The sequence below is a fragment of the Talaromyces proteolyticus genome (assembly GCF_021365285.1).
Source record: "Talaromyces proteolyticus strain PMI_201 chromosome Unknown BGW36scaffold_10, whole genome shotgun sequence".
Classification (NCBI taxonomy): Eukaryota; Fungi; Ascomycota; class Eurotiomycetes; order Eurotiales; family Trichocomaceae; genus Talaromyces; species Talaromyces proteolyticus.
Genome location: NW_025764286.1, coordinates 571,058 through 597,502, shown reverse-complemented (window position 1 = coordinate 597,502; position 26,445 = coordinate 571,058). Strand labels below are relative to the sequence as shown.

At 48.1% G+C, this 26,445-nt stretch overlaps 9 protein-coding genes across 9 annotated transcripts; 5 read left to right on the top strand and 4 right to left on the bottom strand.

Annotated features, from left to right (window-relative positions):
• Positions 1–229: 229 nt before the first annotated feature.
• On the top strand, positions 230–3,363 carry BGW36DRAFT_302561 (putative serine/threonine protein kinase; the record flags this gene model as incomplete). The annotated part of the gene is made up of 3 exons (XM_046211800.1): positions 230–1,145; positions 1,199–1,296; positions 1,351–3,363. The coding sequence occupies 3 exons, from the start codon at positions 230–232 to the stop codon at positions 3,361–3,363; spliced, it is 3,027 nt and encodes a 1,008-aa protein (XP_046068665.1).
• Positions 3,364–3,885: 522 nt separating this feature from the next.
• BGW36DRAFT_262484 (mediator of RNA polymerase II transcription subunit 10) lies at positions 3,886–4,456 on the top strand (the record flags this gene model as incomplete). The annotated part of the gene is made up of 3 exons (XM_046210085.1): positions 3,886–3,916; positions 3,976–4,072; positions 4,123–4,456. Coding segments are annotated over 3 exons (462 nt in total), but the record flags the coding sequence as incomplete, so codon positions are not given.
• Positions 4,457–5,370: 914 nt separating this feature from the next.
• Positions 5,371–6,492, top strand: BGW36DRAFT_362341 (uncharacterized protein; the record flags this gene model as incomplete). The annotated part of the gene is made up of 1 exon (XM_046214368.1): positions 5,371–6,492. The coding sequence occupies one exon, from the start codon at positions 5,371–5,373 to the stop codon at positions 6,490–6,492; it is 1,122 nt and encodes a 373-aa protein (XP_046068663.1).
• A 513-nt stretch (positions 6,493–7,005) lies between these two features.
• On the top strand, positions 7,006–10,148 carry BGW36DRAFT_27714 (uncharacterized protein). Its single transcript, XM_046210197.1, has 6 exons — positions 7,006–8,396; positions 8,453–8,522; positions 8,574–8,662; positions 8,712–8,896; positions 8,953–9,792; positions 9,858–10,148. The coding sequence occupies exons 1-6, from the start codon at positions 7,423–7,425 to the stop codon at positions 9,923–9,925; spliced, it is 2,226 nt and encodes a 741-aa protein (XP_046068662.1). The 5' UTR covers positions 7,006–7,422; the 3' UTR covers positions 9,926–10,148.
• Positions 10,149–10,370: 222 nt separating this feature from the next.
• BGW36DRAFT_302149 (putative zinc metalloprotease) lies at positions 10,371–13,283 on the bottom strand (the record flags this gene model as incomplete). Its single annotated transcript, XM_046211756.1, has 1 exon — positions 10,371–13,283. The coding sequence occupies one exon, from the start codon at positions 13,281–13,283 to the stop codon at positions 10,371–10,373; it is 2,913 nt and encodes a 970-aa protein (XP_046068661.1).
• An 858-nt stretch (positions 13,284–14,141) lies between these two features.
• Positions 14,142–16,024, bottom strand: BGW36DRAFT_430533 (putative ubiquitin ligase complex F-box protein GRR1; the record flags this gene model as incomplete). Its single annotated transcript, XM_046220854.1, has 3 exons — positions 14,142–14,501; positions 14,556–15,242; positions 15,296–16,024. The coding sequence occupies 3 exons, from the start codon at positions 16,022–16,024 to the stop codon at positions 14,142–14,144; spliced, it is 1,776 nt and encodes a 591-aa protein (XP_046068660.1).
• A 1,287-nt stretch (positions 16,025–17,311) lies between these two features.
• Positions 17,312–19,270, bottom strand: BGW36DRAFT_302225 (putative AMP-binding domain protein; the record flags this gene model as incomplete). Its single annotated transcript, XM_046211763.1, has 5 exons — positions 17,312–17,628; positions 17,686–18,315; positions 18,370–18,816; positions 18,879–19,074; positions 19,130–19,270. The coding sequence occupies 5 exons, from the start codon at positions 19,268–19,270 to the stop codon at positions 17,312–17,314; spliced, it is 1,731 nt and encodes a 576-aa protein (XP_046068659.1).
• A 478-nt stretch (positions 19,271–19,748) lies between these two features.
• On the bottom strand, positions 19,749–21,068 carry BGW36DRAFT_27539 (60S ribosomal protein L16). The gene is made up of 5 exons (XM_046210184.1): positions 20,890–21,068; positions 20,642–20,777; positions 20,450–20,503; positions 20,136–20,394; positions 19,749–20,077 (listed from the first exon to the last, which is right to left on the bottom strand). Exons 1-5 carry the CDS (start codon positions 20,908–20,910, stop codon positions 19,939–19,941), a joined length of 609 nt encoding a protein of 202 aa, XP_046068658.1. The 5' UTR covers positions 20,911–21,068; the 3' UTR covers positions 19,749–19,938.
• On the top strand, positions 20,991–22,628 carry BGW36DRAFT_346771 (Ser/Thr protein phosphatase family protein). Its single transcript, XM_046213225.1, has 2 exons — positions 20,991–21,428; positions 21,512–22,628. Exons 1-2 carry the CDS (start codon positions 21,227–21,229, stop codon positions 22,282–22,284), a joined length of 975 nt encoding a protein of 324 aa, XP_046068657.1. The 5' UTR covers positions 20,991–21,226; the 3' UTR covers positions 22,285–22,628.
• Positions 22,629–26,445: the final 3,817 nt, after the last annotated feature.

The following is a 26,445-nucleotide window of genomic DNA, read 5'->3' as shown; positions in this document are numbered from 1 at the left end:
TCTTGTGCGTGCCTCGACTTGGGGCCGTCTCTTTCTTTTGCTGCTTCCTCCTGCCCAGGCAGCACTCACGTCTATATACATCTCCTGTTACACAAATAAGTCCTTATTCGCCGGCCCTCTATCTTCTGCCATTTGCTCTCGTCGTCCTCCCGATCCCCCTCTATGCTGCTACGATAACCCCCAAACTTGCGACTCCAGGCCCCCGGTTGAGGGTATCAACCACCACAGCATGGCCTCGTACCATACCCAAGCCCAATCTCGCTCCTCTCAACCAGCCCATCCTCCTCGCCAAGGGGCGTCTTTCAATCCATCCATCTCAATGGGTTCCTCCGCGCCAGCTGGCACCTTCGTGCCAGGCACCAAGGTGCAGGTAGGCAGCCACCGTGTCGTTATCGAAAAGTACTTATCTGAGGGTGGATTCGCACATGTATATGTTGTTCGACTTCCACAGCCCATCGATGGCGCAGAAACTGCCGTGCTCAAGAGAGTGGCGGTTCCGGACAAGACAGCGCTGGCTGGTATGCGGACTGAGGTCGAAACGATGAAAAAGCTGAAGGGTCACAAACGCATCGTCAAGTACATGGACTCCCATGCTTCCCAGCTTAAAGGGGGAGGCTATGAGGTCTTTCTGCTTATGGAGAATTGCCAGGGCGGTGGTCTGATCGATTTCATGAACACCCGATTGCAGCATCGGCTGACCGAGCCGGAAATCATCAAGATTTTCTCAGATGTCGCAGAAGGGGTTGCCTGCATGCATTATTTGAAGCCACCACTTCTACACAGAGACTTGAAAGTTGAGAACGTCCTGATATCGTTGTCTGGGAAAACCCCAGTCTACAAGCTGTGTGACTTTGGCTCCACTGCACCTCCACGACCTGCAGCCACGTCGGCTGCAGAGGGCCGTCTCATTGAGGACGATATTCAAAGACATACTACAATGCAATACCGAAGTCCTGAAATGATCGATGTCTATCGAAAGCAGCCCATTGACGAGAAAAGCGATATATGGGCATTGGGTGTTTTACTTTACAAGCTCTGTTACTACACAACACCATTCGAAGAAGTCGGTCAAATGGCTATTCTCAATGCCAGTTATAAATTTCCTCCATATCCTGCATTTTCTGATCGACTAAAGAGGCTTATAGGTAAGTTCATTTCGCATTTCTCACCGGGTTTGACTAACATGTATCTCAACTAGCTTCGATGCTTCAAGAAAATCCCAAAAGACGACCCACGATTTATGAGGCTCTTAAAGAATCTTGTAGCATGCAAGGGAAAGAGACCCCAATCCGTGATGTATGTCGGATTTCCCTGTCTTAGTGCGTGGTGTCGGTTTAACATATTCCGCAGATATACGCGCAGCGAACGCAATCGGAAACTCGTCGCAACCAGGAGCTTCCTCCTTCCTCATCTGAGACCCCAAGAGTGGGCGCCGTCTTTTCGCCTCCCATGCAAGAGACTCCTATTATACCTGATATCGCACCTATGCGCCGAGGCCGTCCATCAAAGGCTACATCTCAACAAAACTCGGCACGACCCAGTCCTTCACCATATCGCCCATCCTCCAATGACCCATTTGCTGCGTTAGATAGTGGGAAAAAGAAGAGCGAAAGTGCTGACGAAATATCCTCTCGGTTTCCAACTCTCGATCAATTTTCGTTGTTGCATGAGAAAGCCGGGAAATTTGACTTCGAACCTACAGTTAGCGAATCCAAGCCCGAATCGGATGATTTATCTCAACGAATCACAAATGCACTTGCAGATGATGCATTTGTAAAACCAGTCTCTCCTGCATTGTTGCCGAAGAACGAAGGTACTGGAGATCATCGTGCGCGCTCTGTATCTGCAGACAAGAAACAGAAGGAGTCACCAAGTCTAAGGGGTGATCCGGAACGGAGCCAAACTCAATTGCAAGATTCTGCATCTGGACGACCTCAAATGGTATCTCAAGGTACTATGACTGAACAATCACCGTCCCCAGACGTAGAAAGTCGGTCTTCTTCCAACCGCCTAATCTATCGATTTCCACCACAATCGCATGAACGGCGGCCGTCCGGCCAGCGGTGGTCTGCTGAGAGGAATATCTCGTCGTCGGGACCGGGTAGCATTCCTTCCCAAACAACCACTATTGACAGGCTAGAACCTAAGCCCAAGCCATCTTCTGAAAAGACTTCTCAACTATCAACCTCTACTCGACCCTCGATGGAAATTTCCCGGCCTTCGTTACGCGATCTCGATGATGCGTATATCCGTCCCAGATCGGCCAATTCCCGTTCTCGGCCTTCTAGTGTTCACATGGGTGGTAAATTTGATCCTACCAGAGATCAAATCCCTCCAAATTCTGTACAGGATCAGTATGAAGATGGAGAGCCTCTCAGGCACTCTCGAACTGACGGGGATTGGAATACTGACCGTGCAAATATCACCTCTGATGTTGACTATCTCCGCGTGCGTGAGGAGGAAGAGCTTGCCCGTAAAAAGGAGAAGCGGCTTAGTAGCGGCTCGAGGCATTCTAAACGCTCCAGCCTGACTTCTTTGGCTGTTTCCGGAAGAGGCCTACTCTCTGGCCGCTTTGGGGAGGCTTTTCGTCGGTTTGAACAGAATACTTCTGATAACAAGAGCAGAACCCCGTCTCCAAAAGAGGTAGACACGCGTCTAACTCCTATCGCCGGCTCTGAAGCGACAGACCGAAGTGACGACGGTATTCTGGATGCCGATCCTACAGATATCTCCCCTGAAATGAGACGCGAACTAGAAAGACGTAGGCTTTCGCAAGAAGAAAAACGTGTAGCGAATGCTGCAGCTGAATATCGACTTCGTGTAGCTGGCCGAGGTGCTGGTGGTAGAGATGGCGCTAAAGCTCCAGCTATCCAAAATAAAATGCAGTCACTCCTCCAGGACAACAGCAAATCAGCACCAAAGACCGCGTCCGGTTATGGGAAATATACCGAACCGGAATCTGGCGAGACTACACAGTCGTCAGAACTAGTGGACAGAGAATATGCGCCAAGCTTGCCTACGCGACCTAAACCTCCTCCTAAAGATAACATCAAAGTGGTCACCGGTACACAGGGTGGATATGTACAACCTCAAACCACCAACGAAGGAACCCCGACTTCTCAGCGTGGCACCCAACACCGGCCAATGGCACCTCCAAAGCCCAAGAAACTCCGGACAGGCGCAACCGGCAATACGCCAATTTCTGAACGAGCACCTGGGATACCTGGAGATCCGACAACTCCCGCAGGCGAGGACTGGGAAGCTAACTTCAGTCGACGGTACCCAAGTCTCTCGGGTCTAGAACTCGTTGAAACGGAAATTGACGTGCCGAAACTGTCATCCATTCGGACCCGAGAAGTATAGTTTCTGTTTTCTGTATCTAATATTCTGCGACCGTGGATGTCGCTCAATTGACGGTGTCGCCATATCTTGAACTCATGCATGTATATACTACTATTCAAGTGGCTTGGTTCTTTCTCTTCGATGCATATATTTTGTGTTTGAACGGCTACTGGCTGGCTGTGGTGTTCGTGGGGCAACCACCCAGTGTCTTATTTAAGTAAAATAGCGTCGGTTATAGAGATTATAGATTTGTGCCTGGTCCGAGACATGACAATAAATGGAGTTGCTACTGGATGCTTCTGTTCTGTGCAACAACACAAGAAACAGAGAAACGATCAAGACGAAGTATAGTGAGTAACTAACCATACCTGGTTAGACTATCTCCATGGCCAGCCTGACAGCCTCAGGCAACGACGCCGAGCACGTGAGCGCAGCTTCACTGATCAAACAACGTGCAACGACACCATCGGGGGCACGTCGACTACACATTGGCCTAGCTGCAAGAGAGCAGGCGTGGTTTATTTTTCTCTGGAAATTCTACAAATGGCTCCCGTCACTCTGAGCACTGTCGATAGTAGGTTACTCCGCTGGCTGATCACCGCGCTTGGTTATTCACCTCTTGTCTGCGTTTAGACGAATTGAAAGATGTGATCCAGCACTTGTTCGAGATACAATCCGCCGTGCATGGCTATCTCGGCCCAGAGACTCAGACTGAGCTCGTCCGCAAGATGTGCGCTTTACCCTATTAATTTTACTGCTGCATTTCTAATCGCGTGACAGCAAAAACCTTACTCTCGCCTTATCCACGCTCTCCAAAGATACGAAGCCCGATCCCAACTCCTCACCCTCAACAACAGCGGCAGCAGCAAACTCAGACAGCGGCGATCCCCTTGTTACAAACATCAAACTACCTCCCGAAATCATCGACTACGTGGACGGCGCCAGGAACCCGGATATCTACACACGCGAGTTTGTCGAGTTGGTGCAACGCGGGAACCAAGATCTGAAAGGGAAACAGGAAGCATTTGCCAGCTTCCGTGACGTCCTTGCCCGCGAGATGAGGAGTGCAATGCCGGAGTGTCGGAGGGAGGTTGATCGCGCGGTGGCTGCGACAAGGAGGGATGCCGCTGCCAGTCATGTTGGTAACTAGGATACACTAAGGCAGTTCTTAGGTTGGGATAACACGTGCGATGACGATATTCGCATGGGGGTTGTTTGTACTTTTTTGTTTCTGTCGTTCTCTGTTTTTATGCTACCACCAGACTTAGGATGCATTCGGCGGCGTTGGTCTTTGATATAGTCTATACCAGAGGCACTGGCACCAGCACTAGCACTTACCGTTAGCAACAATACAATCATACAAAGTGCCAAGACCTCAAAGTTTGTTCAGTCGCACATTGTATTTCGCTGCGGGATCGGATTATTATTATTATTCCTGGGCGACGAAGAGGAAGAGGACCCAAAGGAAGGGCTTCGCTCTTATTGCCCATTTAGGACGGCTCGGAGCGAAAAAGTGTTGGTTGCCCGGGTACGACGATGCGATCATTGGCCCTGCCCAGATCGCAGATCGCAGATCGTTACTAATTCCATAGTAGTAGCCAGCAAGTGAAGCTGGTCCGCATGGGCGCCATGCGGACAGGCCCTAAATGATGTCACGGCACGCTGCGGGCTGCGGGCTGCCAAATCATACCGTCGCTTTGCCCTCCGGAGTCCGGCTCGTCCAGCCTTTCTGGCGGTCACTTCTCCCACTCATGACTTGCGAAGTAAGATGGGGCAATGTTTTCCTTGGTACGCCCTGTGCGACGGTACCATGTCATTAATAGTTACCGTTGTCTGGGGTCGCCCAGAAACATGAGAAAAAACACGGCATGCGGCTCTAGGCTTTTTGCCCTCTTTCTTCCTTTCTCCTCTCTACCAACTTGACTCTTACTGAGCCTGACAGCAAATTCGGCCGGTGCCTGCTGGTGCGCTAACAGGAAATGTCTTTATCAAGAAGAATACTGTGTGTACGTGCCGAACCTCATTAGGATGGCCTCGTCTGCCGATAGCTCCCCCAGCGATGGCATCACCGGGGGCTACACAGGCACTGACCTGGGCCTGGAAATCGCCATGGCGACTTTCACGGGCATAGCCTGGTACAATGCCATCGAGCTGCTGGTGCTTATCTTTGTGACGTTCCAGCGATATCACGGCCTCTACTTTTGGAGTTTGCTGGTATCTTCAGCCGTTGGTGTAATCCCCTATTCAATGGGGTTCTTGATGAAGTTTTTCCAGCTTACTTCTGCCACCTGGCTGTCAGTCACGTTTCTGACTATTGGTTGGTATGCGATGGTCACGGGTCAGTCCATGGTGTTGTATTCCAGACTGCATTTATTGAATCAGAATACAAAGATTCTCAGACCAGTGCTATCGATGATCATCGTCAATGCTATACTGCTGCACATCCCGACGACTGTCTTGACGTACGGATCCAACTTTGACAGCTACAATCAGCACTTCATAGCTGGGTATAACGTCATGGAGAAAATCCAGATGACTGGCTTCTGTTTGCAAGAATTCATTCTCTCGGGTATCTACATCTACGAGGCTGTCGGTCTACTCAAAGCGAATCCGGAACATGGCAGCCGCAAAATTATGTATCAACTTCTCTGCATCAATCTTCTCATCATCACGATGGACATCGGGCTGCTCGTGGTTGAATACCTAAACCTATACACTGTCGAAACAACACTCAAAGGCGCAGTCTATAGCATCAAACTCAAACTCGAGTTTGCAGTGCTCGGAAAACTAGTGCATATTGTCCGAACACACAGCTGGAAACCAGAAACAATAATTCAGGGCCACGCAACAGACGTCTTCCCGGACTTTGTCGATGCCACCCGCGTCACATCCGATGTCACACATGCCACGTCACATCCGCAGAGCTCCCATAACAACGCCCCTTTTTATAACCATGACGACGTCTCCATTGCCATGTTTGAGCATTCTGCCCCATCTCCAGAAGTCGGCAGACCGCGGCCTTCCATAACGTCAGAGTCGTGGAGTGGAGAGACACGGACGAATCGTGTTGATGCAACAGCTGGGTTGGGGGTAGTCGATTTCGGGGATATGTCGCTTCATCCCGATGGCCATAATTATCATCCGGGATGAAACTTAAATATGTCATTTTTTTTCCTTTGACAAAATCAGATAGAAAAGCGTCTTGATGCTACCTACTAAACTAGCCGTGACCGGCACCAGTCACTCGGTCCAGAGCAATGGCCTTGCTACTGGATATGCCAGTATTGGCCCTTTCCTCAGGGTCACAGGATCACCCTTATAAATTCACCGGACGCTTTTACTCTACAACATCTCTGTACTACAGGAAGCTGTATGTCTATGCTGTCCAAGGCATGAGATGTCGCGTTCGCCTGGAAAACCGACAATCAACGGCACCTACGTCACGGAAAGTTCCTTATACCGCTAGTTCACGAGTCATGCAGCTATTTGCGTGGCCAAGGGATGATTTTGGTATGGTTAATGGTGGCGGCGCGGGGAACAGGCCCATGCAAAAGTGGCTGGCCTATTTTGTGGGGACCCAATGTGTATTCTCCGCATACAGTTGTTAAATAGAGAAATTGATCGTCGTCGCTACTTCACCAACCAAGCCCCCCTTAGCGAATTTCGATAGACCTTCGCCGTAGTACTAGAGCCTGGCCCAATCATCTACTAATTCAATCGGAGAATCGGCGAAACAGGGATTTTTTCCGAGCATATATGTATTTTTGTATCGTCTCCGGAGAAATTGTTGCTGCCATTGGCTTCACTTTTACCTGTAAAGGGAAAGAAAAAGAGATAAATCCCCGCCGTCCCCATGAAAGTAAATCTCACTCGAGTTTCAGCTAATCGGAAACAGAGGGATCGTTCATTTCCAGCACTTATTTTATTCCCTTGGTCTCTGAGGAATGTACTAAAACGGACCTCGAAAAGAAGTCGCCGAAGGTCCCCCGAACACCCAGACTATAAACACACCTTCCCTGCTCTTTGATCCAATATGATTGTTTCGCGTCATATCTGCCATACAAAATAATTACTTCGGCCATGATGCGTTGGCAATTACTCGTCACGACCTTGAGCTCGCTCTCGGTTCTAGGAGGAGCCACCCCGTCTACATGCTCCTCTTCTCCAGCAACGCTCCACCTTCCTGATGCCCCTTATGATAACTTTTTTTACTCCGACTGCAACACTGCTGCTCAGGTCGTCATTACGAGCCCTCAACCCGACAGCAATCTAACCCTGATCTCCCCTCGATTCATCGCCGCTTGGCCCGCAGGAAACAGCGGTGTCTGCGCGTACTTTGCGCCTGAAAACGGAGTTAACGGAAGTTTGAGTATCGAGGTTGTCAATTCCACTGTGGGAAATCCATTGGCTGCAATTGAAAGTGGAAGCGCTTCGTCTTCAAATAGCACTACATCTTACTATGGCGTCACCGGCACAATTCGCTTCAATACTTCTGCCTCCTTGACAGTCCCCATCCTCGGCAGTATCCGGACTATTCGTGACTTTGTCGAGGGACCTAGTCTCTTGCAGCCTCAGATCCAGGATACGATCAATGTAACTAGCCTGCCAAATGGCGGTGCTTCTCTGCAGCGATTGTGGCTTGATAACGTCACGACGACTCACCTCAACTTCACGCCCGCTACAAACGGATCTGTTACTATCAATAACAAGACACTGAAATTCGAGGCCGGAGACTACGTCTTCGCCGCTGAATTCAACTACCCGCAGTTGACCCAGCTCAGCCCAGCACAGGTGCTGAGCAACAGCTCCACCGCATTAATTCAGCAGGATCCCGAGAGGACGACGGCATTGTCGTTTTTGTCGTACTCAACTAAGCTTTTGGCTGGCGCATGGAGGTTCTTGACTTATTTTGGTCGTGATTCCATGATCTCTGCGCTTTTGTTGGAGCCTGTTTTGAGTAAAGGTGAAAATAGTGCTATGGAGGCGGTTATTGCTGCGGTTTTGGAACGATTGAACAGAACTGATGGCAGCGTCTGCCATGAGGAGACCATCGGGTGGGTTAATAATCAATAATCATATTAGGTGTCGTGACCTATGCTAATTGGAGTAGTGACTATGCTACGTGGTTGAACCAGCAGGATGGTATAGTCAGCACTGATCCGCAGTACGATTACAAGATGGTATGTGCAAAAATTTTTCCAGTCAGGTGGCCCTCGTTAACAACTTTATAGGTTGACTCGGATTACTATCTCCCTATCTTGATGAACAAATATTTTGTTGAAAACTCTGTTGGTAAGAGCAGGGCCAAGACATTCGTCAGGTAGGTAATAATTTGTCATATTATACGGACGTAGCTTAATTCAAAATAGTATCGCCGCTGGAGCTACCAACCCTAACAACAAAAACCTCACCTATGGTCAACTAGCTGCCATCAACGCAGAGCGCATCCTCAGACTTGCTGCTCCTTTTGCCGGCAAAAACAACCAAACCCAAGCCAATCTTGTCCGTTTAAAAGACAACCAGATCGTTGGTGAATGGCGAGACAGCACATATGGTAACTGTCACCCATTCCAATATCACCACCCCCGAATACTAATATATCCCATCAAGGCATTGGCGGTGGACGAATCCCCTACGATGTTAACACAGCCCTAATGCCCGCTGCTCTCCGCGCCATCGCATCCCTATCCCGCCGCAAATTTTTCTCCACCAAGTCCTCCTCCTGGGCCATTCTTGCCGACAAATACGCACAAGTCTGGGAAGACGAAACCCTCCAATTCTTCCGTGTCACCGTGCCCAAATCCCAAGCCAAACAACTCGTCTCCTCCTACGCCCAAACCATTGGCTTCACAGGTCCCAACCAGACCGACTCTATCGACGACGACGTGACCTTTCATGCCCTCTCCCTCGACGGCAACGACAACCTAAACCAAGTCGCCGTCATGAACACCGATGACTGCTTCCGCCATTTCCTACTCAACACCACCGGCAGCCAGTCCCAACTCACTGCTTTCATGAACCAAACCGCCAACAACATCCGCCGCACATTCCCCGCGGGCCTGCTAACCGGCGCCGGCATGATCGTCGCGAACCCAGCATATGGCGAGAACCCAGTGTATGCGGCGAACTGGACGAGCGGTGCGTATCACGGCACGGTGATCTGGTCCTGGCCCCTCGCCATGATGGCCAAGGGGCTGGAGCAGCAGCTTGGTCGATGCAGCAATACTACCTCTAGCCATGGAAAGACCACGCAGCCGGATTTCTGTAAGGATGATGCTGTGTATGGCAACGTCAAGAACGCGTATAATATTCTCTGGGACTCGATTGACGCCAACACCCCGCAGTTGTCGCAGGAGGTTTGGTCGTGGGTTTATAATGATAAGAATGAGACTTTTGTCCCTACGCCGTTAGGTGTAATGCCCCCGCCACCGGGGTCGTCGAGTCAAACTGGTATGTTTTATTCTTCTTATTAATGATAATATGATGAATAAGGTTTATGCTGATGAGCTTGATAGAATCCGATATTAGACAGTTGTGGTCATTGACTTTCCTTGCTGTGACGAGGAATACGTCTTTCGAGTAGTGGGAGGTATACCCCTGCTATCAATCCATTCGTTTATTCAAGAAAGAAGAAAAAAAGAACCGGTCTATATTCCGAATAGTCCTATTCGTTTAGAATTAATCATCTTTGAGCGAAGCAGACCTACAGGTATATGGACATACCAACGTAATCGATGATTATGAATAGGAAAATTGCAAATCCTTGAATATACACGTATTTGATGTTTGATATCAATTGAAATCCTGCAGTGTTCACATTAAAGTGGATGATGTAATTGACATACACCACAACACAATATCCAACATTAACATGTATTTATACTAGCTCAGTATTAAATTCCCTCTCAGGCATGTACAAGACATGACCCAATATTACATGCAAGCAATCATCACGCAGTATAATTATGGCATGTCAAAATGCATAAACCAATAATACAAACCAGATGGAACAAATATGCATAGCGCCTTTAAATTGTAAATTTCCGACTGCCCTTGACTAAACCAGACTCTAACTTTGTGACAGCTACCCAGTCTGGGCTATACTGTATAATCTCGTCTAGAGCTGGAATCAAGCCAGGGGTGTTGGCGTCGCTCCAGGTACAGGTTGCTGTGCCTGTAAGTTTTTCGTCGTCTGCATCTGTTTCGGGTTTCCATTCAACATCCACCACGAAGTTATTTTCCCATTTACGACTCCAGAGACGGATTTCACTGGTGCCTTCTGGCGGAATGTTGATTGGGTAACGGACTTCATCAATTGCTGATCCAGCCACATGGAACGCCTTAATGGGGGTATCAAAATTCAGAACACATCCACGGCTGTCTAGTCCAGAGATTTGAACCTGACCACGGCGGTTGTTGCTGTTTGGTACTGATTCCAAGCGTTTGGTTTTGTACTGCACCCATTCTTGCAGTGGTGGCTCTTCAGATCTGGAATTGAGAAGGACATGAGGTGCTAATCCTTCCCATGAACACCGCAGTCGGTCTGTCTTCCAGGCGCAGGTTGCATTCTGGCCGTTGGCACTTGGTATCAATGCAACAGCGTCGCTGACGAATGGTGGGATGCCAGTCAAAGATACCTGATTGACACCTGTGTCGAGATCAACTTCTTGTACGAAAAAGAGCTTTACTCGGTTTTCAGCAGAAAATGGAAAGGCAACCAGGTTGTAAATAAGAGTGGCGACGAACAGCAGGAATAAAAAGGTTGGGATGTGATATGTGAACCGGTGAAGGAAAGGAAGAGTAGGAATAAACAACAATGTCGTTGACACAGCAATCAGAAGATATACTGTCAAGGAAGAACTGCCATCCTGTCCAGTTTGATGTGTCGCACTTGTGATGAGTAGACCTAACTGACCAACAAGGATAATTACAATCGGAGCAGTTAGAAGAAATTGTATCACCCAGGTCCACGTCGGCAGTTTTGCGCTCCAGGCCTGTTCATAGCCGTAGACATTTGTATTTTGGACCTCAGGTTCTTCTCTCCCAGTCTCACTGTGAATAGCGTCCCCGTCGTCGTTGTTCTCAGCACGAGTATAATTTGCAAATGTCGTTCGTCGCCCCCTAAGAAGAGATGTTGACTCCGATGGCTCTTCTTCCTCTTCGTGTTGGCCCATAGAATCGGCACTAGGCGTCATAAGACGACTGCCACCCGAACTAGCTCGTCGTGAAGTTTGTCCACCAAACTGGTTAGCAAATTCAGCTTTCTTAGGTAGCGCAAAAAGCTCTAGATATGATATCCACGTAGCTAAAAAGGTGCCGAACGTATAAAAGAGAACGAAGTAGCCACCTGCAATACCGTCCCGGTTTTCGTACACAGTAGCGACCACAAGAAGCACCCATGTAACGAGAGACAACCATGTCAACATATAGATGCGATGTAATGCTGAAGGTCGGGCAAAATTCGCAATCCGGGAGAGGAACCATGCTATGAAGACCCAAGCAGATACCACCGTACTCCAAACTGCGTATTCACTGCTATGGACAATTAAAGGGTTGACTTTGGCGAACAGATAAGCCAATGCTACAGCCCCTGCAGTTGCTGTGACAGAAATAAACGGGAATCGGAAAACCCCTCTCCACCCACGTAGCGGTACACTTTCAAAACCGTCATCGACTGGAATTGAAATAGCAAACAAATACATCCGATCCTGATTCGCCAGAACAATACTTGTAATCAACAATGTCAAAGGCCCTACAATCAATAGGGTGACCGAAAGCGCGAAGAGCGTGTGCAGTTCAAATACCACAAACGTAGTACCGAATAAGTCAAACCAGACAGATTCAGAACCCGAGCCGCTAGCTACCTTTCCAGGTCCTTGAGGTTTCCCCTCGAAGTCATCGCTTGAATCGGAGACTAAATCTTCTGTCGTAGCTACCGCTGCAGACAGCATATGCCAGAGAGATTGTAAGCTGGTATGTTTAGCATCATCTTGGTTGGTGTGATATCTAGCCCGAGGCTCCATGAAGGCGACATCTAGGCCGCGTAGCCCCAAGTCGCCTTCGAATACGATGTAGTCAGTCTGACTCCGAATCAAGTTCGTTTTGAAGCCAGTGTCTGATAATACGGATCCAAAAGGATATGGAGATTTCTTGTACGCACGAGCAACCTGAGTGTCGCTGGCGCGGAAGAGCGTGGCACGACCACCAGCTCCGGCCCCTTCCAAATTCAAAAATGTGTGAGCAAATTTGGATATGGGATGCTGGCTGTAGACACGTGCTCCATTCAGGAAATCCTCTTCGCCGTTATTAAAAAGCACCACCAATCCTCGAGAGGGCTCGTGTCCCGGCGTTGTGAAGTACTTGACTAGTTGCAGGCCCGATATAACCCCAATACCATCATCGGTAGCTCCATAACCAGTAGATACACTATCATAATGCGCGTTCACAAGCACACCACCTTTCCCTGATGGCGAAAGCCCCGGGGTTTCCCACCAGTTGCGTTTGTCGTCATCGCGGCCACGAATGTAAACCATAACGTTGGTTCCTTCGAAATACACACCCATATACGACTGATATACAGTCAAATTCGAAACATTATCATCAAATACAAACACATCGGGTTTGTACTGATCTAGCCCCGCCTCCTTATCAGCAGCTGAGAGACCTCTGTTTTCCTGCAGGATCTCGTCAATACGGGTTAACAGCCAGCTTCTCACCTCATCATTTTGATGGGCATTATATGGATGAAATCCGCTCGTGAGATGCTGTAGATCAAGCCATGCTTCATGAATATCGAGGCCATCGAGGGTAGAAGTCGGGGCTGAAGGAAGAACATGCTCGATCACGAGGATGGGGATGAGGATGGCAAGGTAGACGACAGTCACAATGACAGTCACCGGCCAGCGATTAAACGCCAGGGGGTTCCATTGCTTTGCGGCCATTGGGATATAGGCTTTGTGAACCACGGCAGCAGACCGACGTGGTACGCGGTTTGGGAACGAGGGGCGCAGTTAATCCTTCGAGCATGATGATGTTCGGAAGCGGGATATGCTGGCAGAACTGAAGCAGCTCTCCATCGCGCTGACTACCGGCGAATCAGAGAAGCTGGTGTGGAGACTAGCGTGCGGGGTTTGTAATCGCTTTCCAATCACGGCATTCATACATAGTCCACTATGAAGCAAAGATACTTAAATTCATAGAGCTCTCTCAGAGTTAGCTGTCTCAAGAGATGCAAGATACTTCTGCATGTTAATTACCTGTCGGGATTGTTAATTACCTATCAGGACTCGTACACAAGTGTTGACGGAAATGCTGAATTACTAAAAATGTCATATCATATTCAAATCATGATGAGAAGGTATATAGACAACGCAGTAAAAGAAACAAGTTGAATACAAAGACAAGTCGTTAAGAGCGTGCCAATACTCTATATCTGTACAATGCAATTCCAGACCCAGTCGTGTGCGTAGGGAAACCCCAGAAATAGCTTCTAGGCTCAAAAGAAGAATGTCAAAGACGCTATATGAATTCGTTATGGGTATCAATCAAAAACCAGGCGATTGCTGGAGTGGTCGTACGGCGATCAATACTCGTCAAAGTAATTGCTGTAAGGAGCACGACATAAGAATGAGTAGGGCACCTGTAGCTTCGCACCAAGCCAGACAGAGGATACGAGCAACACACTGGACAAGTGCGAGACCTGTGGTCGTTGGATTGGGTGAATTCCTTCACCCATCAGTAGAATATGTCGATGTCACAAGGCGCTTGTGTAAACTAACAAGGCAATTAAAATAGGATCTTCAACCTTGTGGAGGTCCAACTTCTATAAAACCATCCCCCATGTCATCGTCATCATCACGGATGGACGCAGCGCTCATTAACCCAGTCACGTGGTTCTCGTCCTCATCAAGCTCCTCATCGTCATCATACATCGTGGCTTCCGGACCTTCCGGATATGGGACAGCGTTTCGGTTCAGGAACTCGCGTAGCCGAGAAACACCTTCTCCGCTGAAGACACAAAAAAGGTCACGTTGTTGTTGAGTGAACTCAGGGGGGGCTTCACGGCAGAATGCAGTGAGTTCTTCACGTAAAAACGCATGTACTCCTGTGAGACTGAGGTGGGTTAGACGAGGACAATGATTGAGTAAGGCATGAATTCCCTATTAATATGCGATCAGTAACGTCCTTAGAATGTCTTCTCGAATACCACATACCTCCATGGTTAAATTTGCACAATAACTAAGATGCACTCTCTCTAGACAGCTAGAGCCTAGGGGGTGTGGAGACGCTCTAGAGCGAGCAAGGGCGAGAATACTAGAGTCTGTAATCGCGCCGCATTTGACCAGACCAATCCGTTTCAGCTTCGGCAAAGTCGCCAGTTGTTGAACGCTCCTGTCAGTAAGATTATTGCAGCAGGCCAAATCGATATATCGAATGCGGTTGCAGGACTTCACTAATTGGGTGACGGCCTCATCAGTGATATTTGCACAGTGACCTAAGTGTACATAGTGCAAATTCTTTCCCAGCTTACAGATAGCTAGGACGGCACGGTCGGTTATGTATTTACACTTGGCAAGAACGAGGTTGCGCAGCCGATGTGCAGAATCGATGATACGTTCAACGGCATCATCCCCGACATTCTCGCAGGCTGTTAGGTCCAAGATGCGGAGGCTTTCGAATAATGGCTGTCTGGGAAGTTTGAGAAAAGCCGAACTGTCGATCTCAGTACAATAGGGTAGACGTAATTCTCGAAGATTCCGTAGGGTAGACAGTAGTGCTGTAACTGACGGACTTCTAACCTGTCTGCAAGCATGTAAATCGATCTCGAGGATCGAGGGGCAATTTTCTGCAAATGATAATATGGATCTATCCGTGACTTGGGTGACGCCATTCAATTTGAGCTAATAGGTTAAGTCAATCATTTATTCAGTACCAGAGACGCAATCATACATACCCGCTTCAGATGTTTGCAGCTTTCGGATACAACCACCAAAGACTCATCAGAAATTTTAGAACAGCTTGTGATATTCAACCCTTGTAACCGTGGACAATTCTTTGCCACAGTGAACAGCGTATGATCTGTGAGAGATCGGAGCTCAGAGACATCTAGAGCTTGTAGATGTCGGTTACCCTCTACCAAGTCCGAGACACCTTTGTCTGTCAATTTAGAGCAGTTTGTCAAAGTCAAGCGTTCGATGCGCTTGCAGTGTGTGAAGGGGAGAACTGTGCCGTCGCTGACTTTGTCGGTTAAAGCAGAGAGGTTGAGACGCTTGATAAGGTCCGAATAAGGGAAATAACTATCCTGCTTACCCACTGATGTCACGACACTGCGGAGGTTTTCGAATCGATTGCACGAGGGTCGATGCCAAAGAATTCCAACACAATTAGCTGCCCATTTCTGACACACTAAAATGCAGTTCAACATGTCCACGGGGGAGCTCAATTTCGAAAATATAGAGATCAAAATCTCGGGGGGAAGTCGCCCTATTGGAGGGGTGATGACGTCCATATCATTGCTCACTACATGTTCGCGAAATGTTGCTACTCCGATAGAAGACTGGGAATCGTTTGCCTGAGCGAAAAAGTCGGTATCATCATCTGCCGCACGTTCAGGCGAAGTTGATGTCGAAGACTCAGAAGGTGACTTGCTCGAAATTCGAGCAGCGGGCCGCGAGCGAAGCATTTTGAAGAAGTTGACTTGAAAATGACTACCCAAACGTTACTGGTAAACTTGTTCGTTCTTCACTTCTTCTCTTTCTTCCTCTCATTCATCAGGAACGCGTCCCCATTAAAAAAGGTCCCAGGCGTGCCAGATCAACGCAAAATCTTTCAAGAAAAGTCCGACAAGCTTTGTCTTCAGTATCATATGCTCCCAGATATTCTCATTCCAACGACGGGTTTGCCTTTTTGATTTTTGCGGTTCGGTTTAACGTTCACGTGTTCGAGGACGATGATCAGAAGCGTATCTGGGACAGGCTTTAAGGGAGTCACTGCTACTGCCTTCGTCAAAGATTTGATAGGCCAAAGGTAGAGCGAAATCTCGGTCGACAGCTGAAGGAAGGGATAGGCAAGGCTGCTAGAGTTGCGGACGAATGAAAATCATGAACGAGGATTGTGCAGATCTGTCCCGCGGATCCACAGAAAATTATGATGAATGATTGCAAATAAGGCGCAAACAGGCCAGCAGAATAAACCGACAGGTGTTTAGGGTAGGTGGAGTGAATCGAGAGGTCGTTGTTGGCAAGGCATTGAAGCGGAAGATGGACGCCAGAGGAGCAAAGTGGGATGGATGCTCGCCCAAGCGCTTCACCACCGCAGGCGGGAGCCAACCAGAAGCGGAGTCTGCCAGCTGAACAGCCTGGCTGCTTCCAATGTCATCTGGTCGTACTACGAATACTGAAAGCGCATATTTGTTATTTAATATTGTCGAAATACATATCCATTGACATATTTGCTATCTATCATAATGAACTTGCCTAGAAGTCTAGCTAATCACTCGCGTTGTCTTCTGTCAACAATGACGCAAGTCGAGAATCGTCACATATGTTGGTGTGATATGTAAGCCAACATTATTATTAATACAATACTGAAAGGGCTTTCCTACCCGTCCAACCGGGACGAACAGGAGATCATTATTAATATGATACAAGTACACGCAGACAAGGGAATGACCAGTTTCAGCCTGTCTCGTGCCAGTTCGATATCTGTCACGAGTCACAGACTGGCGCCTATCCTGATTGGGCTAGGCAATGTCCATTTACAGCTTCAACTGATCAATTGATGTTAAGGCTTTGGTCTTGCATGATGTTGACTCGGGTTGCCCTTGTTATGCAATTCTTCGATAAATATCGGTATATTCCTTACTATGTACACAAAATGATCACAACTCCTAACCCCGCTCAGTGTTTATATTCTTCGTCTAACTTGAACGTGAGAAAGACCGCCTTGAAGAGCCAAGTCAACAGCACATTCATTGCACCGTTTTTCGATCAGCTCCCTTGGCCCACTCTCGCAGGACATTCTTCTTGACTTTGCCGGTGCTAGTCTTAGGAAGCTCAGGAACAACCTCAACCTCACGAGGGACCATGAATTTGCTGATTCCACTGACATTCTTAGCCCATTCGATGATAGCCTTGCCCTCAACTTGTTTCCCGGCTTGCACCGTGATAAACGCTTTCGGTCGCTCGCCCCAGTGAGTGTCGGGCACGGAGACGACGCCAGCTTCAAGAACATCGGGGTGTGTGACCAGCATCGACTCCAGGGCTACTGAAGATATATTCTCACCACCTAAAGAATGATGTCAGAGTGGTGCCTCAAGTTTTACAGGCAGGGAAGTTATCATACCGCTGATGATGATATCCTTGGCTCGATCCAATATTTGAATAGCTCCATCTGGATGCCAAACCGCTAGATCTCCCGAGTGTAGAACCCCTCCCGCAAACAACTTTTGCGTAGCTGCAGGATCCTTGTAGTAGCCTTTGGCGCAGATGTTACCCGCAAAAACGATCTCGCCAAGCTCAAGCCCATTACGCTGCACGTCGACAATGGTTCCCTCAGGGACTTCTGTCTGGATCACTCGCGCGGGAAGACTTGTTACGAATCCATGACCTTGCCGGGCCATCTTTTGGTATTTTTCCTTGATTGGAAGAGTGTCCCACACTGGCATGTGGTAGCCTTTAGTTATAGGGCCGTACGTCTCGGTCATTCCATAGACGTGTACCGGATGAAGATTGAGATTTGTCATCTGTTCAAACAAATGTGCTGATGGGGGGCTAGCAGCGACGGTAACCCGCACTGGGTTCGGAAGTTTCTCAGCCTCTCGAGCGGCACACAAAAGAGTATTTACCGTGGGAGCAGCATTAAAGTGTGTCACATTCTCGTTCTTGAGAAGATGCCAAATGTATGGGTAGTCGATTTTCCTAAGGCAATAATGCGTTCCTCTGACTGCTGTGATAGCCCACGGGAAAGTCCATCCTGATAAAACTAGCTTAGAATATGAAGAAAAGAGATTGTGATTGTTAAACTTACCCATGGCATGGAACATCGGCAATGTCCATAGATACCCACAGCGACCTTTGTGGTAATTAAGCCCGGATTCTATTACATTACCGAGCGCAGCCAGATATGCTCCTCGATGCGTGTACTCTACTCCCTTGGGCCGGGCAGTAGTACCACTTGTATATGCGAGAGCCATTGTCGAGTTCTCATCAGGAGCTTGGGCTTCCAACCCACTCCAACCTTGATTTCCCGAAGCGACATCATACTGCAATCCTTCCATAACGGCGTCGTCAAATGGACCGCTCAATTCACCTTCTGTTGCATCCGTATCCGTGTCAATCAATAACGGGATATTCGGGTGATTTTGTTTGAATGAATCAAGCAGGGAGACGAATTCCTCGTCAACGATAACGAGTTCGACTTCCGAGTGTTCAAATATATAGCCAACATCTTCGTGTTTCAATCGATAATTTACCGCTACAACAAGGAACATATTAGCCGAAAAACTATTCAAGTATCCCCAAGACTGGCGAACTGACCAACATTCGTGGCTCCAGCAGCCGCAATGCCAAATATAGATTCTAGGAACGCAGGTGTGTTTGGCGCCAAAATGCCGACGCGCTTGTATCCATGTTTCTTGAGATAGTACGCAAGACCTCGTGCGCGATCTGCTGCTTCGATGTAACTTCTTCGCAGGACTTTGTTGTTGGCAGTTACATGGTATATAGCTTCAGCCTGCCACAGTAATTGGTATCTCAATATAGCAGAGATTAAGGAATGGGTTCCCTACATCTGGCTCGATTGCAGCTGCCCGCGGAAGGAAGAACGTTGGTGACAATGTGTGGTGGTTCACGGTGCCTACATCATTACTGGCATGTGAAGGCAGAAAGTGACCAAGAAGGCCAGAGAGGCGGTTTTTCGGTGTGGACATGGCATGAACTAGGAGCCGCGCTTTGAAATTATTCTTAATGACAACAAATAGGACGAAACCTGGAGCAGAATGAGCTTAGAACATTTCCCCCAGGGCGGGATTTTATACGTGGGGAAGATTGGCCGGCCCGAGGATCGATTCGGGGATTTTCGCTCTGTCAATTGGTTAGAGTCGGAGGACCCTGGCTGGGTGGACACTGTCCCCGGGTACACTCAGCGCTTAGCCTTCGAAGTGTCAATTAGATATGCTAGTCGTGGGCATTGGGCACATAGCAATAGTTCTTATTAACATGCAGAATAGATCATGAAGGACTTCGTACATATCAAATGTCATTGCACTCTACATAGAACCAGTGAAAACAACGGATATTGGAACTTGAAAAAAATTCTTTGAATTATTCATTGCGCCATGGCGAAATATGAAAGCCGGCACTATGCCATGTTGAAATCATCATGTGTTTTATGTCCCAAGTGATTCAGTGAAGAATCCATTTCTCCTGGGCCCTCCCCATGTCCATTCCAGCATGCCATTTGTTTGAGAGCGTTTATTTTTTTTCATGACCAAATTTAAGAGGCTTTCCAGGCTCGCTGTACGGTCCCGCTGATAACCATACTGCTACCTAGTCCCTCCACATCATTCCAGACACAGCCAACAACCACCGCAGATGCTTAGTAGCCCAATTCGGCCAGTTGGCTCTTGACCTTGTCATCAACCTTAGCCGTCTTCTGGGCCTGAGCGAGCTGTCGTCGAACGGCCTTCTTGCGCTCGTAGTATGCAGCACTCTTGACCTTCCTCCGCTCCTCGAGTCTAGTTATATGTAAGCAGAAGTCCTCGCAATTTTATGGTAAGTCTAAGAAAAACGTACCTAGAAACAACATCCTGGTATTTCCAGCCGACTTCGTGGCTCAGACGACCAACGGTGCAGTACTTGCGACCAGGCTTAAGACGGAGCACGCGAAGGGCTTGAGGAACAACGACACGCTTCTTCTTGTCGTATGGAGGAGGGACACCCTCGAAAACCTTGAGTCTCTCCAAAGCAGCAGCACCGCGGGCGGTCTTGTGGGGAATCATGCCACGGACGGTCTTGTAGAAGATGCGAGAAGGAGCACGGAAGTGGAAAGGACCTGCACAATTTCATGAGCAAATTTTGATTGTAGTAATGTCCATGGGATCTCTTACCACCGCGGGTGGGGTTGAAACGAGTAGCCTTGCGGAGATAGGCATGGTATTTCACTATCAAATTCCGGGTCAGTCTACCGTATTTTCTGCAATTCACAATTCTGCCATTGGCCCATAGTTGATTATAACCCAAAAGTTTTTGCCGTGGCCGTTCCTTGAAATAGAGAGGAAAAAGAAAATCGAGTGACATACACTTTGCGCGGAAGAACTCGCCGGAGATGTTGAGTGCTTCAGTTCGCACAACGACGATCTTCTGACCATTGAGCAACTGCTTTGCCACAATGCTGGCCAGGCGACCCAAGAGGTGTCCCTTGCCGTCGATAACGACCTGTTCAAACACATCACGGAATTAGCGAGATGACTCGATTTCAACATTCCCATCCCAAAATATGGGACTGACGACGATGGAATCACGGGGTTTTCAAAGGGCTGCAACGTACAACTGGCTCGAATGTGGACATCCTGCTCCTGTCACCGGGTTTCTGTTCGAAAAATATCCAGCGAGACGAAAGGCTGGTTGTTGGCGCGATGGGTTGTCGGTCTGGAGATGAAGGTCTCGCTTGATTGAGGTGTCCTAGCGGCAAAAATGGTGCGCTAGGGCTGCTTGCCCTAACTGGATGCCGAAATTGACTTGGTGCGGCGCTTTGACTGGGTGGGCAAGGCACGTGATTTCAGCCAATCCGCGTTCAACTTCCTGCCGGTCTGCTCCACCATTCACAAGTCTCCGCTAAGCATCTTGCGATTCGAAGCTTTTTACAAGATTCTAATAATTCGCTAATGGTTTCTTATCGAAAGACTCGCTTTGTTTGTGTATCAGATACGCATGGCTATTTGCCGCAAGAGGCGGGCTTTTCCTTACCTCCTGGCGATGTCCTGATTCATGCTGGAGATCTTACAAATACTGGCAGTATATCGCAACTCAAGCGTACCCTTCAATGGATCAAAGATGCAGATTACGAAGCAAAGATTGTAATTGCGGGTTAGTCGTAAAAAATTCATGAAATAGCAGTAATGGTAACGAGAACATTTACTTGACTAACACCATCCTCCTTGACTCCATAGGCAACCACGATGTGACTTTGGATCCGGACTTCTATGCTGAGCATGGAGGAATTTTTCACAAGGAGCTTCAGGATGTCACAGCATGTATTGACATTGTAAATACCGGGGATGGGTCAGTCATTTTCCTGAACCATAAATCTACCTTGGTGAAACTATCTCGTCCTGAAGGGCCCCGAACGATGTTCAAGGTCTTTGGGTCTCCATTCTCGCGATTTCGGGGGCAATGGGCCTTTGGATACAGCACAGCAGAGGATGGCGAACGTTTATGGAGCCAAATTCCTACAGATACAGACATAGTAGTTACCCATACACCTCCATTCGGGTATTGCGATCACCATCCTGCCGATTACGGGCCAAGCGAATCGACAGGCTGCAGGCAATTACTCGATGCCTTGAGCAGGATCAAACCGATGCTTTCTATCTGCGGCCACGTACATGAGGGTCGGGGCTATGAACGAGTAATGTGGTCAGCGAATGCTAGTACAGTCTCAGTTGATAAGGAGGCTTTACCACCTCTTAACAGTAAAAAGCAAAACCTCATCGATCTCACTGGAAAAAGACACCCAGCTTTGCGAAATACAAGCAGCGCATGCACATCTAAGACTACTAGCGTACCAAATTCAGATATGGATGATAATATTCGGCAAGAAACTTGTATTATCAATGCAGCCATCATGGCGAAAAGCTGGCCTCACATTAACGGGAAACAGTTCAACCGACCTATCGTAGTGGATATCAATCTTCCAATCTGGGACCATGAGGGTGGCGGGTGAGTATGAATTGTTTAGTCTGTATTTATGACAGAAGAAAGCTTCTCAACATTTTTTTTGGTTTGAGTAAGGTACGCTGTGCGCACTGCCTAGTCCACCATTCATGCCATTCTCAGAACATCGTTCAAATTGGGTTCCTATGGCGCAAGATGGACTACTGATGAAGACTGTTGATGACCATTGACCTGTATATTTCTTGCAAGTAAGTAGTCTCTCGTTCCATGAATGGTAGACTTGCGGACTTATTTAGACATGGTTACTACAGCGTTTCTCGGATACGTCAATGTTATAAAGCCTCATGAATTGATTTTCATTGACAACTCTGATTTCACAGTGGAATTGAAAGCAAAATATAGCTGTACATCAATTTATATCAATTCAATATTTTGGGTGATAAACTAAACTACTATGGTTAGCTAATAATATATGTAATCTATTAATCTATTATTGTTTCGCATAGTACAATTGAAGCCTCATATTTGTATAAATGAATGTACAGTAGGCTAAAAAAAAGTTTAAATATAGTACCATAAAAAACGGATGAGGTATAGGAGCTCTCCTTATATCAATTTTTATTAAATAATACTTGAACTTTCTCTGTTATCTACAGGTCCCCCCGTCCGAAGAATTCTAAATTGAATTTGGTACAAATTGGTGTAAATGCAGATGAAAGGCAGAAACTCTCAACACTACTATATTCAAACTTGTGTTATTTAGTGTGTCTTTACCCGAAGCAAAACCTACCTACAGAACTTCAGTCACTCCGACATGTACATCGAGGGTTTGCTCAGAGAGGATCAAGATAGTCTCAAGTCACATTTAATCATGCAGCAAAAATGAGAAGCTATTGCCTTTACGGCTGTTCTCGGCGACTACTGTCATACCGATGATGGCGTTATCCAAGATCAAGCATAATGCATTTTGATCACATCTCTGTTACTCATCCGGTGACTCTTCATGCCAAACACTGATTTCATCACACCCGAAATTTGGATGCTTGCTTGCAGATATACTACTCAGTAGGTTGAAGTATGGTATGACTTTCCACCTTTTCTATGAAAAAGGAAATAAGCTCATCCTCCAATTATCAACTAGTAACACTCAGCAGTGACTGGACTGGCAGAAATTTCTCCGCTGGAAAGCCTGGCCGATGATGGAGCTGATCACTTGATAATCATTCTAGACGCCTATCATTGATTAAAATCGATATGAGTGGTCCTTTAATAATATTCTATTGAGTCACGTCGTACAAAATTTGAAGTTGGTGGGGTCCGAGGGGTAAGCCAACTCCCTAGAGAGGTTAGGTATCGGTAAGGTGGAGGTCTGATGGGTCGTGGGCGGCTTTTTTAATTCTTTCTTGTGGTGTCGCACCTCTTTGAGAATAACTATTCAAGGCTTAAGGTAGTATACTCCGTCGACTCTGCCCTTGTCCGATTGGACTGGATGCATGGGACGAAACCCGGTGAGGTGCATGACCAGGCTGCATGACTGAAGAGAAACTGAATCACCTATTCAAGCCCCAGCATGGTAATTGGCCTTTCTCTCTGCTTTTCTGTCCCTTGCCTTGCTTTGCTTTGCTATTCTCTAACTACCTCTGCCTCAGTGCTTCTTTTGATGCTGCGGGGCTCGGTGAGTAATAATATATCGGTCTATGCATTTGGAAACGGTTCCTACCGCAGTGGACCCAGACAGCCCTGGAATATTTGTAGACCAATAGTACCACTCGAGCTATCCATTTGACTTGTCGGATACTATATCGCATGACTCTTACCAGCCAACGAACGGATCATTTCCTCCTCCGTTGTCGCACGCACTGTTGCTACGTATTATTCCTTTTCACTAGACAAGCCTCGCCATCCTACGATTTGATGGCGGCCACGAGAGTCAGAGCCCGAATGAGTTGGCACGGCCAGACGTGGGAGAGTCGCCATGTGGAGTGGGCGTCGTACGATTAGCTTGTTATCGTCTCGGCCACTTTTTGGAGCATTCTGCCAAGTGCCCTATTCGACAAAACCAGGAGCAGGTGCTGGGCGAATAGAGTCTAGTATGGAGTTTTGAACATGGGACCAGTGCTCAAAATGCCCCTCCAGCGCGAGGCGCGCAGTTACCGCCGAGTGGCTGCACTGTCATTCGTTCCAGATAGTAAATAAACTCACTGCAGAGCTGCTAGTTCAGCTGCAGGTGGTTGATTATGGTACCTGTCTCCAACTTTTTGTGTTTGCCCTTGTTTGCACCTGATTGTTGAGGAAAGATTGAGTTAATGATGTTGCCTGCCTGGAAGCCCGTTGACTCGTGGGCTCCGTAGCCGACACTACCGACGTGGTGTTGGGTTGGCTGCCCTTCTAGAATTGGTTTCCATAGTACTATGCAAGAGAAGAATAGCGGGCCGGACAGAGGCGCAGCATCATTTTCAACCAGGTTTGTCTCATAATTATTGATTATGTCGATCTGCTTTCTGTCCTTAGTGACAGCGTCGTAGAAGTAGCTGCCAGTTGTCTCGCTCTGAAACTAGCCATTATTGACGATGGATCTGCTGATATGTATCCACTGTACTTTGACAGTAGGATGCGCGGAGATGTCACGACGTTCGGGTTTGATCCATGATGTATGATCCATGATGCAAGCTTTGACAGGTATGACCATGACCAGTCACTAGACGCGATCTGATACAGGCTCAGACAACGGTCAAGTCATAAAGGGTCATGGCGGATGATTATTATGGCGGATTAATCATTGACCATGCAGCCATCAGTAATCTGGCCGACTCAGAATTAGGTGCATTCCCGAACCGGTTAGCCGCTGTCGTGCAAAGTGGGGGTCCAGCACGGTGGAGTGGATCACTATGTATGGCTGTTGATTGGCCTGTGGGCGGAGGAGGTGGCACGGCCGCCCGGTGGAGCTTAGACCTATCACGGCCAATCAGCGCCGTGGCCTCGGCAGAATGTAATGTACCGCAGTGACTCCCCAGCTACATCATCGCCTGCGGTTCTCTGCCTGTTCTGCGCTGCCATTGACTGCCCTGCGCAACCACAAACTACGTCAGCACTGCCAGCCTGTTGACTCGACAAGGCTTGGAGATGCTCCCTGTATACGGTGGTATCTAGTATCTGGCTGTCCAGTGAGGACCCGAATCGCCAGCAGCCCCAACATGACGATGACCTGAGACTTATTCTCCGTCTTATTCATAGAACTACATGCAGTATGCGCATTGGATTCCTTTGTTCTAAGCCCTGGCCCGCAAGCCCGGGTGCAGGGCTTTTGTTCTCGAAAGCCAGGGTTTTCTAGGATAGTCAGATAGGTGTGATAGTGGCCGGCGAGGCTTGCGGAAAGCAACAAGTCAGGACAAGGAACAGCCAGCCGCCGACAGGACAGAGCAGGCTGAGGGCTAAAGTATGCTTGTTGCCAGTGTTATAGAATGGCATACATCGTATTCCATCAGTAGTTTTGGGGCTCTGACACGAGGAACCGGAGACGAGTAATTTTGTGAACTAATCAAGAAGTAAGAGTAAGTGGTCAGTGATCAGAGGGTGATGGACTTGGCGACAAGGCTCTAGAATGTTGATCAGCATATTTATTGTATCATATTTCCCGGTTTAACGACAGTAGATGATTTCATCCACGGTCGACGGCAACCTTTTTAACATATCATAAAGCCATAACGGCACCTCTTTGCTGTCGTCGACGTTTTTTGTTTCGCTGCCCGTCCACTCATCACTTGCCAAGCGTCCTGTCTCCAAACCCCACGTTGTCTCAGCAGCGGGGTGTGTCGCTCAGTTACTTACGTAGCGAAACAGCACGGTACAGGTGTGCTTGTCTGGAACGCTCAACGAACTTTAGCGTTACGTGTGAACATACTGCGTTACTGGGCAGCCCTCACCGCTGCTTGCTCGACGACCAGGTGGGCAGATGAACGCCGTGTCACGCCTGACCCTTAAGTGAAGACTACCACTGGTTGTACAGCGACAACAATAATATACGCCCGTCAGCCATTATTCCGTGATACGCAGTGTTGTGTGAGCTGACATCGCATCGCGCATCCGAACCCTGACAGTCTCACAATAGCACGAGCCTGCCGGGAAGCAATTCCTCTAGGATCTTCCTGTTGCTTCTCGGGACTGCTCGCTCAGACAAGATCTTAGTAACACTGGCTGGAGCGGACCAGAG